Raw genomic sequence first — 16,287 nt, 5'->3', positions numbered from 1 at the left:
CCCAATTCATTTTTTCCAATTAGTTGCAATTTAGTTTGGCCAATCCACCTAGCCTGCCCATCTTTTGGGTTGTGGGGGCGAAACCCATGCAAACATGGGGAGAATGTGCAAACTCCAGATGGACAGTGACCCAGAGCCGGGATCGAACCTGGGACCTCAGCGCCGTGAGGCAGCAGGGCTAACCCACTGCGCCACCGTGCTGCCCACAGTTTCTGGTCAATGAAAACCCTCAGGATGTTGATTGTGGGGCATTAGGCAATGGTAATGCCATTGAATGTTGAGGGGCGATGGTCAGATCATCTTGTTGGAGATGGTCAAAAGCCAGACTCGGGCTGACGAGTGGCAAGTTACATTCGTGCCAAACAAGTGACAGGCAATGACCATCTCCTACCAGAGAGGATCTAACCATCGCCCCATGACATTCAATGGCCTTACTATTGCTGAATCCCCCACAATCAAATTCCTGGGGGCTCCCATTGATCGGAAACTGAACTAGATTAACTATATTAATACTGTGGCTACCAGGGCAGGTCAAAAGCAAGGAATCCAACGATGTGTAACTCACCTTCTGACCCCTGCCCTTCCGAAAATCCCTGTCCTCCATGTACAAGGCACAAGTAACGGAATACTCTCCATGGAATACTCTCCCCTTGCCTGGATGAGTGCAGTTCCGAGAACATTCCAGAAGCCCGACACGATCCAGGACAAAGCAGCCTGCTTGATTGCTACCCCTTCCACAAACATTCAAACCCTCCACCACCGACGAACAGTGGCAGCTGTGTGTGCAATCTACAAGATGCACTGTGGTTGCTCACCAAGATTCCTTAGGCAGCATCTTCCAGATCCACGACCACTGCCATTTGAAGGACAAGAGCAGCAGATACCTGGGGACCCCACCACCTGGAGGTTCCCCTCTAAGTCACCCACCACCCTGATTTGGAAATAATTGCCGTTCCTTCACTGTTGCTGGGGCAAAATCCTGAAACTCCCTTCCTAACAGCACGGTGGGTGCACCTGCACCTCGAGGACTGCTGCGGTTCAAGAAGGCAACTCGCCACCACCTTCTGTAGGGCAACTTTAGATGGACAATAAATGTTGGCCTAACCAGCGATGTCCACATCCCATAAATTAATTTTTAAAAAATACAGATTGTGAAAAGAGTGGAGGGGGGGGTGGGGAAAACTTTGGTGCTATCATAATTCTTGAATGTGGAGGCTGGTGAGTTGGAAAGTGCAGAAACAGGGAAACCCTATACTGGTTCTGGGGGAAAGTGCAGGAAATGGGTCAGACACGAAAGTGGGTGAATCTTTGGTTGAGGCAGGAAGAGGATATGTCGAATCGCTGTTATGGAGAGTTGCATAATCGGAACAGATGTGCAGAGACGGGAGAAATGGAGAATGGGATGGAGTCGGTACAGGAAGCAATGTGTATGGAAATGTAATTGAGGCAGTTGTGGCCGTTGGTGGGCTTCTAACGAATATTAGCAAAAAGCCTATCCCCAGAAATGGAGATGCAGAAATCGAGGAAGGGAAGTTTTGGAGATAGTCCGTGTGAAAGCGAAAGAGGGTTTTAATTACGTGTGTCCGCCAACTTAACAGTACCCTCTGTCCTGTTAATTCTTTCATGGACCATATTGGTCACCTGACTTACACTTTTTAATTCACTCTATGCTGCAATTGGTAGCATGTATATTATGCAATATTCTGATTTCATAGGTGGTTATGTTTACTGTGGACTTAACTTAATCAGTTAGAAACTACGTATGTTGCTTTTATTAAGCCTAAAGCTTCTTCGATTTTAATGGCATCAAGGGGTGCGAGGAGGAAACATGAATATGGCATTGAGATCGGGGATCAGATATGATCATATTGAATGATGGAGCAGGCTTGAAGGTCTGAATGGCCTGTTCCTGCTACGAGATTTATGTCAATAAAGTTGGGATTCTGGTTTAACCTCTCCACTAATGTCTTGCAAAATTTATATTAATATTTTTCTCCATTCTTTCCTGTTCTTAGGATTCAGAAACAACAACAATATTTGTCAATGAACAATCGAAAGGACGACATGGAGATCCCTTCCCATTATCGCCACTTACTGCAGGAATTGAACGAACAGCGGCAACATGGCATCCTGTGTGATGTTTGCATTATTGTCGAGGGGAAAATCTTTAAAGCGCACAAAAATGTTCTACTTGGCAGTAGCCGCTACTTCAAGACTTTGTACTGTCAGGTGCAGAAGATGTCCTCTGACCAGGCCACAGTGACTCATTTGGACATAGTCACAGCGCAAGGTTTCAAAGTAATCATTGATTTTATGTATTCAGCACACCTAGCACTGACTAGCAAGAACGTCATTGAGGTGATGTCAGCTGCAAGCTATTTGCAGATGACAGACATAGTTCAGGCGTGTCACAGTTTTATCAAGGCAGCTTTAGATATCAGCATAAAGACTGAGCCATCAGAGGATATTATGGAGTATGATATGGGAGCTCCCTCAAGCAGCAGCATTGATATTGTGACACCTGTAGCAGTGGGCAGGAGTAGCTCTCCCTGGTTGGAAAGACGGCGAACAAGCCCTGCAAATTCTTCTGGAGATTCGGCAATTGCGAGCTGTCATGATGGTGGGAGCAGCTACAGCAAAGAAGAGCATGAGCAGAAAGCTGACAGTCATGATGACATCTCATCACAGTCACTCTGGTCCAGTGATGTTGGTTACAATTCATTTAGAGTCAAGGAGGAACAAATATCTCCTTCGCATTATGGAGGTGCTGAACTGAGAGAATCTCATCTGGGCAAGAACAACACTTCACAGAACACTTTTTCTGATCAGGCCCCAGAGGTGTGGCAACTGCCTGGCCGAAAAAAGAATCGTAAAAATAAGCAAACTGTGCGCCATATTACACAGCATGTTGAAGTGGATAGCAGAGCCAGCTCCCCAATGCCATCGATGTTTACTGTTGCTGGGTGGCCGTATAATAGCCGTGATGGGGCAGGTAAGCAAAAGATTAAATTAATGTTGCTTAAAATTTGATGGCATCACACAGCAAAGTTATTTGTTTTATCGCTGATTGATAGAGCTATCCAACAAGTTCCATTCTTGCTCTTTTCCTCCCATAGCCTTGTAATAAATATGAATACAGTAATGATTTTGTAGTTTTGTTTCAAGTAAAGTAATCAGTGTTAAGTAAAGTGCTCCAAATAAGAACTGATGCAACACATTTTAGTAGCTGGGAAAAAATCTTCGCAAATAATGAAATTACAATTTCATTTAGTTTTGGATAATTTATTTTACTGGGTTTCTCTGCCAATTGAAAATTGGCGTCCATTAAAAGTTTCAAATGGAATAATGAAATGAACGCTTATTGTCACAAGTAGGCTTCAAATGAAGTTACTGTGTAAAGCCCGTAGTCGCCACATTCCGGCACCTGTTCGGGGAAGCTGGTACGCTTTCAGTTCTTTCATTCATTTATTTCATTCATTCATAGTTTGGTTGGAGGTATGTTAAAATTTTTCTATCTTTTGTATCTGGAGTGAAAAGGCTGCAACCATTCTCTTTTGAGTAGTTGGACTAGGTACGATCCAATATTTTATTTTTTAGTGAATTTGTAACTGTGTTTTGGAACTGAACCCAGTCATATCAACCATGTATGGGACTGCTGCTCAATACATAACTTAATTAATAGGTTGGTCCTGGAGTTTTCTTTTGAAGTGTCAAAATCGATAATTCAGAGCAATTGTTAGACCAACTGTAAGAAAAAATGTCCATCCCCATCACCTCCAACGTTTAATTCATTCTCTATATTCATGGCATTGTTTGGAAAGTGAAATACGGCATGACCTCAAGTGAAATAACTCTGTTTAGATGATTACGCTTGAGAGAACAGGTATAATTTGAGATGTTTGACATTGTTGACAAGAATCAGTGTGCAATTAAAAATCATTCCAGTTTCCCTTTTGTATAATGCGAGTGTATGTTAATTTTAACGATGGGTGTAATGCTTATTTTACTTTGTGTTTGTCTTGATATTAGAATAATTTTATTTGATGTTTGAGGCCTGATCATAAAGCTTCCGACGAGTGTTCAGTTGTGTTATCCTATTGTATATTGGGCATAGAATTTGTGTTTTTTTTCTCTTTTTTTTAAAATATAAGTTTAGCGTATCCAATTCATTTTTTCCAATTAAGGGACAATTTAACGTAGCCAATCTACCTACCCTGCACATCTTTGGGTTGTGGGGGCGAAACCCATGCAAACACGGGGAGAATGTGCAAACTCCACATGGACAGTGACCCAGAGCCGGGATCGAAACTGGGACCTCAGCGCCGTGAGGCAGCCGTGCTGCCCAAGAATTTGTGTTTTTAATTAAAAAATAAATAAACCTCTATGAGAGCAAATAAAATTACTGATTACTTTGCCTTAAAATCTGGGCAGAATATTCAGATTTAAAAAAACACATCTGAACAGGTTTTTGTTCACTTTCTGCTTGGGCCCTCCAACCAGCTTTTCTCTTGAGGTACGTTTCATGAAACGGATCTCTGAACCATGGTCGGCACGGTGGTTAGCACTGCTGCCCCGCAGCGCCAGGGACCCGGATCAATTCCAGCCTTGTGTGTGGAGCTTGTCTGTTTTCCCGTCTCTGCGTGGATTTCCTCCGGGTGCTCCAGTTTCCTCCCACAGTCCAAAGATGTGTAGGTTAGGTGAATTGGCGACGCTAAATTGCCCCTTAGTGTTCAAAAAGTTAGGCTGGATTACGGGGATGTGGCGGGGGCATGTGGCAAGGTAGGGTGCTCCTTCAGAAAGGGTCGATGCAGACTCGATGGGCTGAATGGCCGCCTCCTGCACTGTAGGGGTTCTATGATTAAAGAAAAGGAAACGTCTGAGACAAAAGCGAGACTAACTGGGGTGTGGATGCCTCTGGATGAAAGAAAACTGGTGTACGAAGGCAGGAGAAGGAAATGGTTAGCAGAAAAATAGCTTGGGCGGAGTATTATAAAGTTTTGAATTTTAGTGGTTCTTGTTCTAAAACCTAAAGCAAATGGTACATAGAACATAGAACAGTACAGCACAGAACAGGCCCTTCGGCCCTCGATGTTGTGCCGAGCCATGATCACCCTACTCAAACCCACGTATCCACCCTATACCTGTAACCCAACAACCCCCCCTTAACCTTACTTTTATTAGGACACTACGGGCAATTTAGCATGGCCGATCCACCTAACCCGCACATCTTTGGACTGTGGGGGGGAAACCGGAGCACCCGGAGGAAACCCACGCACACAGGGGGAGGACGTGCAGACTCCACACAGACAGTGACCCAGCCGGGAATCGAACCTGGGACCCTGGAGCTGTGAAGCATTTATGCTAACCACCATGCTACCCTGCTGATATCTTGGAAACCACTTGTGTTATCATAGTTGTAGCACACTAAAATTTGAAATTGCCATTTGTTTGTCTGCTTCACCTCTTTGTTTAAATCTGATTATCATTTAATTATCATATGTTTATATTTTCTGTAATCAAATCACAGGTTGTAGTTTTTTATTTCTGACAAAACAAACATAGATCATTAAGATGCTTCCTATTTCAAACCTGTAATAACAGTTATGGAATTGGATTCAGACATCAAGAATAGTTATGTACCAACGTTTTACTTGTGCAACTTACTACAGGCTTGCAGTTTCAATTAAAGTAAATACACTGAGCTGCAGGAGCAATCGACAGTTCTGATCAGGCAAATGCCGTGGATATTCAGGAGAAATTCTGATCACATAAATACTGCTGAGTAATTTTGAACACCGATCTAACTAACTCCCTTCAGTCATTCAATTTTTGCAGTACTTTTCAAGTTTGTGCATCAGATGTTGAAAGCTCATAATCCTGAGATGGTTGCATAGTGAGGACCTATATATAATGCCACTCTTTGAATTTTGTTGTGTGAACTAAATCAACTCAATCTCCATTCTATTGTTTTAGCAAATGCCTTATTTATTCTCCGAGTTGGCTATACTGGTTTTGAGTCTTTATTCCTTTGTTTATTTGCTATTGGCAATGTACAAACTGTTTTGACATGGGGATGGTTAGTGCAAAACTCGTGAGCTTTCCGAGTTTTACCCGTCTGTTTGAAATGGTTGCCTTCCCTATCAACGTAGTTTCCACCAAGTTGCATTAACTTGCATGGATTACACTGAACTCTGGAAGCGCCGCCTCTTTGTGCTGCCATTTGTTTTCCAGGAAATAGCACCCGTTTTGGCATCTGAGTGAATTATTTAACACACAAAAAACCTCTTCCTGTCCCAATGTTCTAAAATTTCCATTTTAGCTGATGTAATTGTATTCCGATGAAATAATCAGACGTTGTTTAAAAACTGCCGTCTTCTACCAGTAAATTATTTCAAATCAATCTTTCAGTTTAGTTTGGTATTTTAGTTTTGGGAATGGTGCTTACTGAATTCCTAGATCTGTTTTAACTTGTCTCCGCAGGGAGTCTGACAGAATGCTTGTTTTAATACTCTGATGGGAAGGAGGAAGAACAAAAGGAAGGGTGAATGATAGGATAATAGACGGATTAAATGGGTCAAAAGGATGGGAATAGGGCAAGTAAAGAAAAAAATTAGTGTATCGCGAGGTGTGAATGGCAGAATCAATAGCTGCTGAGTGAAGGGAAAAGGAAGAAACGAGGAAGAAATGCAATGGAGAAGGAAACAACAAATGGGTGGAGAAGTTATGATCTCAAATTGTTATAATCAATGTTGAGCCCAGCGGGCTGTAAAGCACAGAGTGCAATGTTGAGATCACAGAATCATAGAATATGACAGTGCAGAAGAGGCCCTTCGGCCCATCGGGTCTACACCAATGCATGAAAGGCCCTGACCTGCCCACTGAATCCCACTTGCCAGCACTTGGCCCATAGCCTTGAATGTTATGGCATGCCAAGTACCCAGCCAGGTACTTTTTAAAGGATGTGAGGCCTCCCTATTCTACCACAGTAGGGGGGCACGGTGTCACAGTGTTTAGCACAGTTGCTTCACAGCTCCAGGTTCCCAGGTTCGATTCTCAGCTTGGGTCACTGTCTGTATGGAGTCTGCACGTTCTCCCCGTGTCTGCGTGGGTTTCATCCAGGTGCTCCGGTTTCCTCCCATAGTCCAAAGATGTGCAGGTTAGGTGGATTGGCCATGCTAAATTGCCCCTTAGTGTCCAAAACAGTTAGGTGGGGTTACTGGGTTACGGGGATGGGGTGAAGGTGTGGGCTTAGGTAGGGTGTTCTTTCCAAGGGCCAGTGCAGACTGGATGGGCCGAATGGCCTCCTTCTGCACTGCAGATTCTATGATACCACCCTCCCAGGCAGTACATTCCAGATCGTCACCACTCTCTGGGTAAAACGATTTGACCACAAATTCCCCCTAAACCTACCACCCCCTCACTTTGAACTTATGTCCCCTCGTAACTGACCCCTCAACTAAGGGGAACAGCTGCTCCCTATCCAACCTGTTCATGCCCCTCATAATCTTGAATACCTCAATCCGGTCACCCCTTGGTCTTCTCTGCTCCAGAGAAAACAACTCAAGCCTATCCAACCTCTCTTTGTAACATAAATGTTCCATCCTAGGCAACATGCTGGTGAATCTTCTCTGCACCCCTCCCAGTGCAATTACATCCTTCCTATGATGTGGCGACCAGAATTGAACACAGTCCCCCAACTGTGGCCTCACGAAAGTCCTATGCAGCTCCATCACGACCGTCCTGCTTTATAATCTATGCCCCGATTGATAAAAGTGATTGTCCCATATGCCTTTTTTAACCACCCTATTAACCTGCCCTTCTGCCTTCAGGGTTCTATGGGCAAACACGCCAAGATCCCTTTGTTCTTCAGAACTTCCCAGTGTCAGACCTTTCATAGTGTACTTCCTTGTCAAATTTCTCCTTCCAAAGTGTATCACCTCACACTTTTCAGGGTTAAATTCTATCTGCCACTTATCCGCCCATTTGACCATCCTGTCTGTATCTTCCTGTAACCTCAGACACACAAGTGCACTGTTAACCACCAGGCCAATCTTGTGTCATCCGCAAACTTACTGATCCTACCCCCCTCAGTCATCTATGTCATTTATATAAATGACAAACCATAGGGGGGCCTGCACGGATCCCTGTGGTCGCCACTGGTCACTGGCTTCCAGACACTAAAGCAGCCATCTATCATCACCTCTGCCTCCTACCGCTAAGCCAATTATGAACACCGTATCAAATCACCTTGTATCCCATCTGCATTTGCCTTCTTAATAAGTCTCCCATGTGGGACCTTGTCAAAGGCTTTGCTGAAATCCATGTAAAGTACATCAACTGCACTACCCTCATGTATACACGTGGTTACGTGCTCAAAATATTCAATCAAATTTGTTAGGCATGAGCTCCCTCTGACAAAGCCATGCTGACTATTCCGATCAAACCGTGCCTCTCCAAGTGGAGATAGATTCCTTCAGAATCTTCTCCTGTAGTTTCTCAACCACTGATGTGAGACTCATTGGTCTATAATTGCCTGGTTTGGCTCTGCAACCTTTCTCAAATAGTGGAACCATATTAGCTGTTCTCCAGTCCTCTGGCACCTCCCCTTTGGCCAGAGAGCAATTAAAATTTGGGTCAGAGCCCCGGCAATCTCCTCATTCGCCTCCCACAGCAGTGTGGGACACAATTCATCAGGACCCGGAGATGAGTCCACTTTTAAGCCTGCCAATACCATGTCACTCCGTGTGACAATTTGCTCAAGAACCTCACAATTTCTCTCCCAGAGTTCCATCATTACCTCCTCATTCTCTTGTGTGAAGAGATGTTGTTTCTGGAGCTTGCGTTGGGCTTCATTGGAACACTACGGGAGATTCAGAACAGAGGGGTTGGAATCACAGGGTGGAGAATTAAAATGACAGGTGACTGAAAGCTCAGGATCACGCTTGTAACTGAAGGTGCTCCCCAAAGTGGTCACCCAATCTTTATTCGGTCACTCCAATGTAAAAGAGACTACATTATGAGCAGTAAATACAGTATACTATATTGCAAGTACTCTAAATCACTGCTTCACTCGTATTGTTTGCCCTGGATGGTGGGAACGGTGAAAGTAAACGCTGCATTCCCTGCACTTGGAAAAGGGCGAAGATGTTGGGGTGACTGCAGTGAGTCAGGCTGTCGGAATTATTTTTGAATGTTGAAAGGAGAAGGGAGGAAAACGTGTTTTTAAGGTGGCATGCTGGAGGCAGTGGAATTGGCAAAATGGATGCTGGTGCAGTGGAAGTTGAGGACAAGGGGAACCTTATTCAGATTATGGAAGGGGTGAGAATAGAAGTGTGTGAAATGTAATGGACATGTTGAAGGGCCTTGGCAGCAATTGGGTGGGGTGGTGGGAAGACATCGGAAGAGCTCGTGTGGAAGACAGTTACAACAATGCAAATGCAACTCAGTTGAGGAACTGGCATTCCTCTGGATCTTCATGTGCCCATTGGTTATGGGAAAGCACATGACAGCCAGAAATTTTAGGTTTGGGCAAGATGAATAGGTGGCTGTTTTCAGTACAAGGGGGAATTTCACCAAATTAGAATCTTCAAATTGGAGTTATATTTAAGCTTTTATATTTAAACCGTTGCATTTTAATATTTCAGCTGCTTTACATAAACTTTAAAATAGCTTGATCATCTTTTTCAGCATTTTGAAACTTTGTTATATTAATATGGTATAATGTACTTGAAAGACTCCAAATCTGTCTTCTCTCAACATCTTGATTAATAATGGGATCAGGGATTACAGGGAGAAGGCAGGAGAATGGGGATGCGAAACATATCAACCATGATCGAAAGGCGGAGCAGACTCGATGGGTCGACTGGTCTATTTTTGTTTGTATACCTCTGGTCTAAATTATAGCATAAGCAGTTGAACTAATATGAGAGTGATGGCAAAAGGATTGCTCTTTATTTTGAAATTTCCTGCAGTTTGGTAAGATGTTGGGTGAAACTGCAGAGTTTCATCTCCACACACACAGGTTTGGGTTTGATTTATGCATTGATATAAGTTCCTGCACAATTTGGAAAATAATTCCATGAATTAGCTCCTGGTGTGAAGCCCATTTTCCTCAACAGTTGATAACAATCAAATCAATTGAGATGTACAGTAATTTTTTGATGCTGGGAAATATACCGACAGTGAAGAATGCAGGTTGAGGTGGGGGTCACTACTTTTAAATTGCTTCTGAATGAAGAAAACCCAAGAACAAGAGGTAGCTGCAAATCAAGAAATGCCAACGAGCATCAATCTGGAAGAAATCAAAACCGCACTAAAAGGAAAGAAAAACAGTCTCAGTGAATATGAGGTCCGGGTCCTGAACAAGCCACTCTATTATGTTCTGAGAAGAGAGAAAATCGCAAGGGCTGCCAAGTATTTTGATACCAATATTCAAAAGAAAGGGAGGCATTCAAACAAATGGAGGAATTAAACTTTTGAGAAGTAGCTTCAAGATATGGAAGAGAATCATGGAGAAGAAACTTGAGAAGATTCATGGAAATTCACAATAGCTTATCAGGTTCATGCCTGGAGACAGCACCGCTGGTTCAGTTTTTGGAGACAAGTAATGGAAAAATATTAGAGGCAAATGCAACATGAAGAATGTATTCAACAATGCTGAGAAGGATTATGACCAGGTACCTAGGGTGGAAGCCTGGAGATGCGCTCGGATTTGTGTATTCCCTGACCGGTACATACCACTATTATAGGAATTGTAGAAGGAGTGCCAGTTGTGGCATAAGATGCAAATATGAAACTAAAAGCAAAGCACCAGATTGGAGTAATTGGAAGAAGTGCAGTGTATCTACAAGACCATTTAGACTGGTATTATTATATCGTCCAGAAATTTGGGGAATATCAAGAAAGAGAAGCAATAGCTGAATACTCATGAGGTGTGGACGCTGAGATGGATGTGTAGAACATAGAACATAACAGCGCAGTACGGGCCCTTCGGCCCTCGATGTTGCGCCGACCTGTGAAACCATCTGAAGCCTATCTGACCTACACTATTCCATTTTCATCCATATGTCTATCCAGTGACCACTTAAATGCCCTTAAAGTTGGCGAGTCTACTACTGTTGCAGGCAGGGCGTTCCACACCCCAACTACTCTGAGTAAAGAAACTGCCTCTGACATCTGTCCTATATCTACCACCCATCAATTTAAAGCTATGTCCCCTCGTGTTGGTCATCACCATCCGAGGAAAAAGACTCTCACTGTCCACCCTATCTAACCCTCTGACTATCTTATATGTCTCTATTAAGTCACCTCTCAGCCTTCTCCTCTCTAACGAAAACAACCTCAAGTCCCTGAGCCTTTCCTCGTAAGACCTTCCCTCCATACCAGGCAATATCCTAGTAAATCTCCTCTGAACCCTTTCCAAAGCTTCCACATCCTTCCTATAATGTGGTGACCAGAACTGCACGCAGTACTCCAGGAGCCGCCGCACCAGAGTTATGTACAGCTGCAGCATGACTTTGTGGCTCCGAAACTCAATCCCCCTACTGATAAAGGCTAGCACACCATATGCCTTCTTAACAGCCCTATTAACCTGGGTGGCAACTTTCAGGGATTTATGTACCTGGATGCTGAGATCTCTCTGTTCATCTACACTACCAAGAATCTTGCCATTAGCCCAGTACTCTGCATTCCTGTTACTCCTTCCAAAGTGAACCACCTCACACTTTTCCGTATTAAATATCTGCCACCTCTCAGCCCGGCTCTGCAGCTTATCTATGTCCCTCTGTATCCTATAACATCCTTCAGCACTATCCACATCTCCACTGACCTTCGTATCATCTGCAAATTTACTAACCCATCCTTCTACACCCTCTTCCAGGTCATTTATAAAAATGACAAACAGCAGTGGCCCCAAAACAGATCCTTGCGGTACACCACTAGTAACTGAACTCCAGGATGAACATTTGCCATCAACCACCACCCTCTGTCTTCTTTCAGCTAGCCAATTACTGATCCAAACCGCTAAATCACCTTCAATCCCATACTTCCTTATTTTCTGCAATAGCCTACCGTGGGGAACCTTATCAAACGCCTTACTGAAATCCATATACACCATATCAACCGCTTTACCCTCATCCACCTGTTTGGTCACCTTCTCAAAAAACTCAATAAGGTTTGTGAGGCATGACCTACCCTTCACAAAACCGTGTTGAGTATCACTAATCAACTTGTTCTTTTCAAGATGATTATAAACCCTATCTCTTATAACCTTTTCCAACATTTTATCCACAACTGAAGTAAGGCTCACAGGTCTATAATTACCAGGGTTGTCTCTACTCCCCTTCTTGAACAAGGGGACAACATTTGCTATCCTCCAGTCTTCTGGCACTATTCCTGTCGACAAAGACGACATAAAGATCAAGGACAAAGGCTCTGCAATCTCCTCCCTGGCTTCCCAGAGAATCCTAGGATAAATCCCATCTGGCCCAGGGGACTTATCTATTTTGACATTTTCCAAAAACACCACCTCCTTGTGAACCTCAATTCCATCTAGCCTGGTCGACTGAACCCGAGTATTCTCCTCGACAACATTGTCTTTCTCCAGTGTAAACACTGACGAAAAATATCCATTTAACGCTTCCCCTATCTCCTCTGATTCCACACACAACTTTGTGGAATGACATTGAAGGAGACAGTAAAGATTGTGTGAAATTGATCAAAGAAAGTAGCAGAGAGGGGATTGAAGTAGTATGGTAATCTATCTTGGAAAAGCGAGAGGAATTATGGCTAGGCGAGTGATTTGAGATGGGACTGCCAGGTGAAATTATAGGACAAAGATCCAACACCACATGGAAAGATGTGGTGAGAGGAGACTTGAAAGCTGCACAACTAGAAGAGGAGTTGATGACTTGAGAGGAGAGATAAAGATGCGGATCCACCAGCATTGCGGTGATTTCCAGTAAACCCACCCCCACCGCTGACGATTAATTTTCTATGAAGAAGTCGATAAATGGTTGCCACCTCCAGGCGAGCCCTGACAATGACCCTCTCAAATTTTCTCCAGACTGAGAAAGCTCGCCATATCCGACAGCCAGGGCTCTGACTTAGGGGTTTTGAGTCCCTCCATGCCAACAGAATTGGTCGCCGGGCTACCAGGGAAGCAAAGGCCAAAACGTCAGCCTCTCTCTCCTGGACTCCGGGGTCCTCCGAAACCTCAAAAATAGCCACTTCTGGACTCATCACCACCCCTGTTTTCAGTACCTGGGACATAACGTCCGCGCATCCCTGCCAGTGCCCCCTGAGATTTGGGCACGCCCAAAACATGTGGACATGGTTCGCCAGTCCTCCTGAACATCTGGTGCACCCGTCTTCCAATCCCAAATAATTACTCATCCGGGCCACTGTCATATGGGCCCGGTGGACGACCTTGAGTTGAATCAGGCTGAGCCTGATAGCGCATGTTGCGTTTACCCTGCTTGACGCCTCCGCCCATAAGCCCTCTTCTATCTCCCCTCCGAGCTCCTCGTCCCACTTCAGCTTCAGCAGTTTCTCGATCTGTGTCTCCTCTGCTCCCATAAGTTCTTTATATATATATCCTGCCCTGGATCCCTCTAAGTGGCAGTCGTGGGAAGGACAGAATCTGTCTGCGTAGGAAATCCCGTACCTGCAAGTACCTGAACTCGTTCCCTCTCGCCAGCCCAAATTTCTCCTCCAACGCCCTCGTGCTCGGGAAACTCCCATCTAAGAACAGATCCCCCATCCTCTCAATCCCAGCCCTCCGCCATGTTCGGAACCCACTGTCCATATTCCCCGGAGCAAACCGGTGATTGTCGCAAATTGGGGACCAAACTGATGCTCTCACTCGCCCTACGTGCCTTCTCCATTGGCCCCAGATCCGCAAAGTCGTCACCACTATAGGGCTGGTGGAGTATCGTGCTGGCAGGAGCGGCAGGGGTGCTGTGACCAGGGTTGCCAAACAGGTGCCCCTGCACGAAGCGGCCTCCATTCGCCCCCCAAGCCGACCCTGCGTCCACCATCCACTTCCTTATCATAGCTATGTTGGCCGCCCAGTAGTAGTTCCTAAAGTTTGGCAGCGCCAGCCCCCCTTCCCCTCGATTCCTCTCGAGCATCAATCTCCTCACCCCCGGGGGAATTTCCCGCCCACACAAATCCCATAATCATTTTATTGACCTTCTTGAAAAACGACCGTGGGATGAAAATGGGGAGACACGGAAGACGAACAGGAATCTCGGGAGGATTGTCATTTTTACCGTCTGCACTCTCCCCGCCGGTGTCAGTGGGAGTGCATCCCACCTCCGGAACTCCGCCCTCATTTGCTCCAACAACCGGGATAAATTCAACTTGTGGAAACGGCCCCAATCCCGCGCTACCTGTATCCCAAGTATCTAAAACTGTCCCCTACGAGCCTGAACGGCAACCCCCTCAACTGACCCTCCAGGCCTCTCACCTGGACTACAAACAACTCACTCTTTGCCATGTTCAGTTTGTACCCCGAGAACCGGCCAAAGTCATTCAGGATTCCCAGGATTTCATCCATCCCAGCCACTGGATCCGTGATGTATAAGAGCAGGTCGTCGGCATACAATGAAGCTCTGTGTTCCACCCCCGCACCAGCCCCTTCCAACCCCTAGAAGCTCTCAGGGCAATTGCCAGAGGCTCTGTTGTGAGCGCAAACAGCAGTGGGGAGAGGGGACACCCCTGCCTTGTCCCACGGTACAGTCTGAAATAGTCAGATGTCGTCCTATTCCTCCACACACTCTCCGGGGCTGGTACAAATCTGACCCAGTCAATAAAGCCCTCCCCGAACCCGAATCGTCCCAGCACCTTAATAAATAGTCCCACTCAACCTGGTCGAAAGCCTTTTCGGCATCCATTGCCACAACTACCTCTACCTCCCGACGCCCCGGGGGCATCATGATCACATTCAGCAGCCTTCTTAGGTTGGCCACCAGCTGCCTGCCCTTGACGGACCTGGTTTGATCTTCCATAATGATGCCTGGCACACAGTCCTCAATCCTAGCAGCCAAGAGTTTGGCCAGTATTTTAGCATCTACGTTGAGCAGAGAGATCGGCCTATAGGACCCGCATGCCTCCGGGTCTTTGTCCCGTTTTAATATCTAGGGGATGATAGCCTGTGACATTGTTGGGGGTTGCTACAGAAGTCCCTGAACACCTTGTTCAACCCTGCAGGATCCCCCACCAAGTGGTGTCTCACTCTCTCTCTCTCTCTCTCTCTCTCTCTCTCTCTCTCTCTCTCTCTCTCTCTTTTCCCCCCCCCACCCACCCACTACCGTCCCTATTTCCCTGGCTGCCTCCCTTTCCTCAGTTGCCGTGCCAACATTCTACTGGCTTTCTCCCCGTGCTCGTAAATTGCACCCATCGCCTTCCTGAGCTGCTCCACAGCCTTACCTGTGGACAACACCCCTCAGGGTCTCCGTATATCTCCTGTCTGTCTAAGATCTCCCTTACCAGTCAGGCCGTTTCTTTCCTGTCCGTCCTATTCCTATGTATTCTAATCAAAATTGGCTCCCCTCTCACCACTGCCTTCAGCGCCTCCCAAAGCACCGCAGCCGAGACTTCCCCTGTGTCATTGGCCTGCAGGTAGTTTTGCATACATTTCCTCACCCTCTCACACACATCTGGAGAAGTATGAAGTAGACTAATTCTGATGCTGAATTTGTCGTGTACATCGACATGCTTGTATCATGCTTCCACATTCTGTGCATTGAATTAGCTGAGTATCTAAGATGCTTATCCACTATTAGAGTGTCAGTTCTGTCTTTTCAGGCCCATGATGGGTAGTATCATTAATTAAAAAAATATATAATTTTTTTTTTTGCGTATTTAATTTTTTTTTTCCAATTAAGGGGCAATTCAGCGTGGCCAATCCACCTAACCTGCACATCTTTGGGTTGTGGGGGTGAAACCCACGCAGGCACGGGGAGAACGTGCAAACTCCACACGGACAGTGACCCAGGGCCAAGATTCGAACCCGGGTCCTTAGCGCCGTAGGCAGCAATGCTAACCACTGTGCCACCGTGCTGCCCAGGTAGTATCATTAATAGGCACGTACATCTGATGACAAGAAAACATCTAGCTTGCCATTGCCAGTACAATGTAAAACCAACCACCTCCAAATGAAATTATTTAAATTAGCAATATAATTGAGGAAATATCATAGGCTAAAAAGTTATAGGAACAAGGGCGTTGGCATGTCAGAAAATAGGTTTATCTGTTTATGTGGACAAAAGCGAGAACAACTGAATA

At 45.3% G+C, this 16,287-nt stretch overlaps 1 protein-coding gene across 4 annotated transcripts in view; it reads left to right on the top strand.

Moving 5' to 3' along the window:
* Positions 1-16,287, top strand: part of zbtb46 (zinc finger and BTB domain containing 46) — a 94,242-nt gene that overhangs the window by 30,575 nt on the left and 47,380 nt on the right. For all 4 annotated transcript variants that reach the window (XM_038803336.1, XM_038803334.1, XM_038803335.1 and 1 more), the window contains one exon: positions 2,016-2,992. In XM_038803336.1, coding sequence (XP_038659264.1) covers positions 2,016-2,992 — 977 coding nt within the window. The remainder of the gene's footprint in view (positions 1-2,015; positions 2,993-16,287) is intronic.

The sequence above is a fragment of the Scyliorhinus canicula genome, chromosome 7, assembly GCF_902713615.1.
Source record: "Scyliorhinus canicula chromosome 7, sScyCan1.1, whole genome shotgun sequence".
NCBI classification, from domain to species: Eukaryota; Metazoa; Chordata; class Chondrichthyes; order Carcharhiniformes; family Scyliorhinidae; genus Scyliorhinus; species Scyliorhinus canicula.
This window is presented reverse-complemented; position numbering and strand designations above follow the sequence as displayed.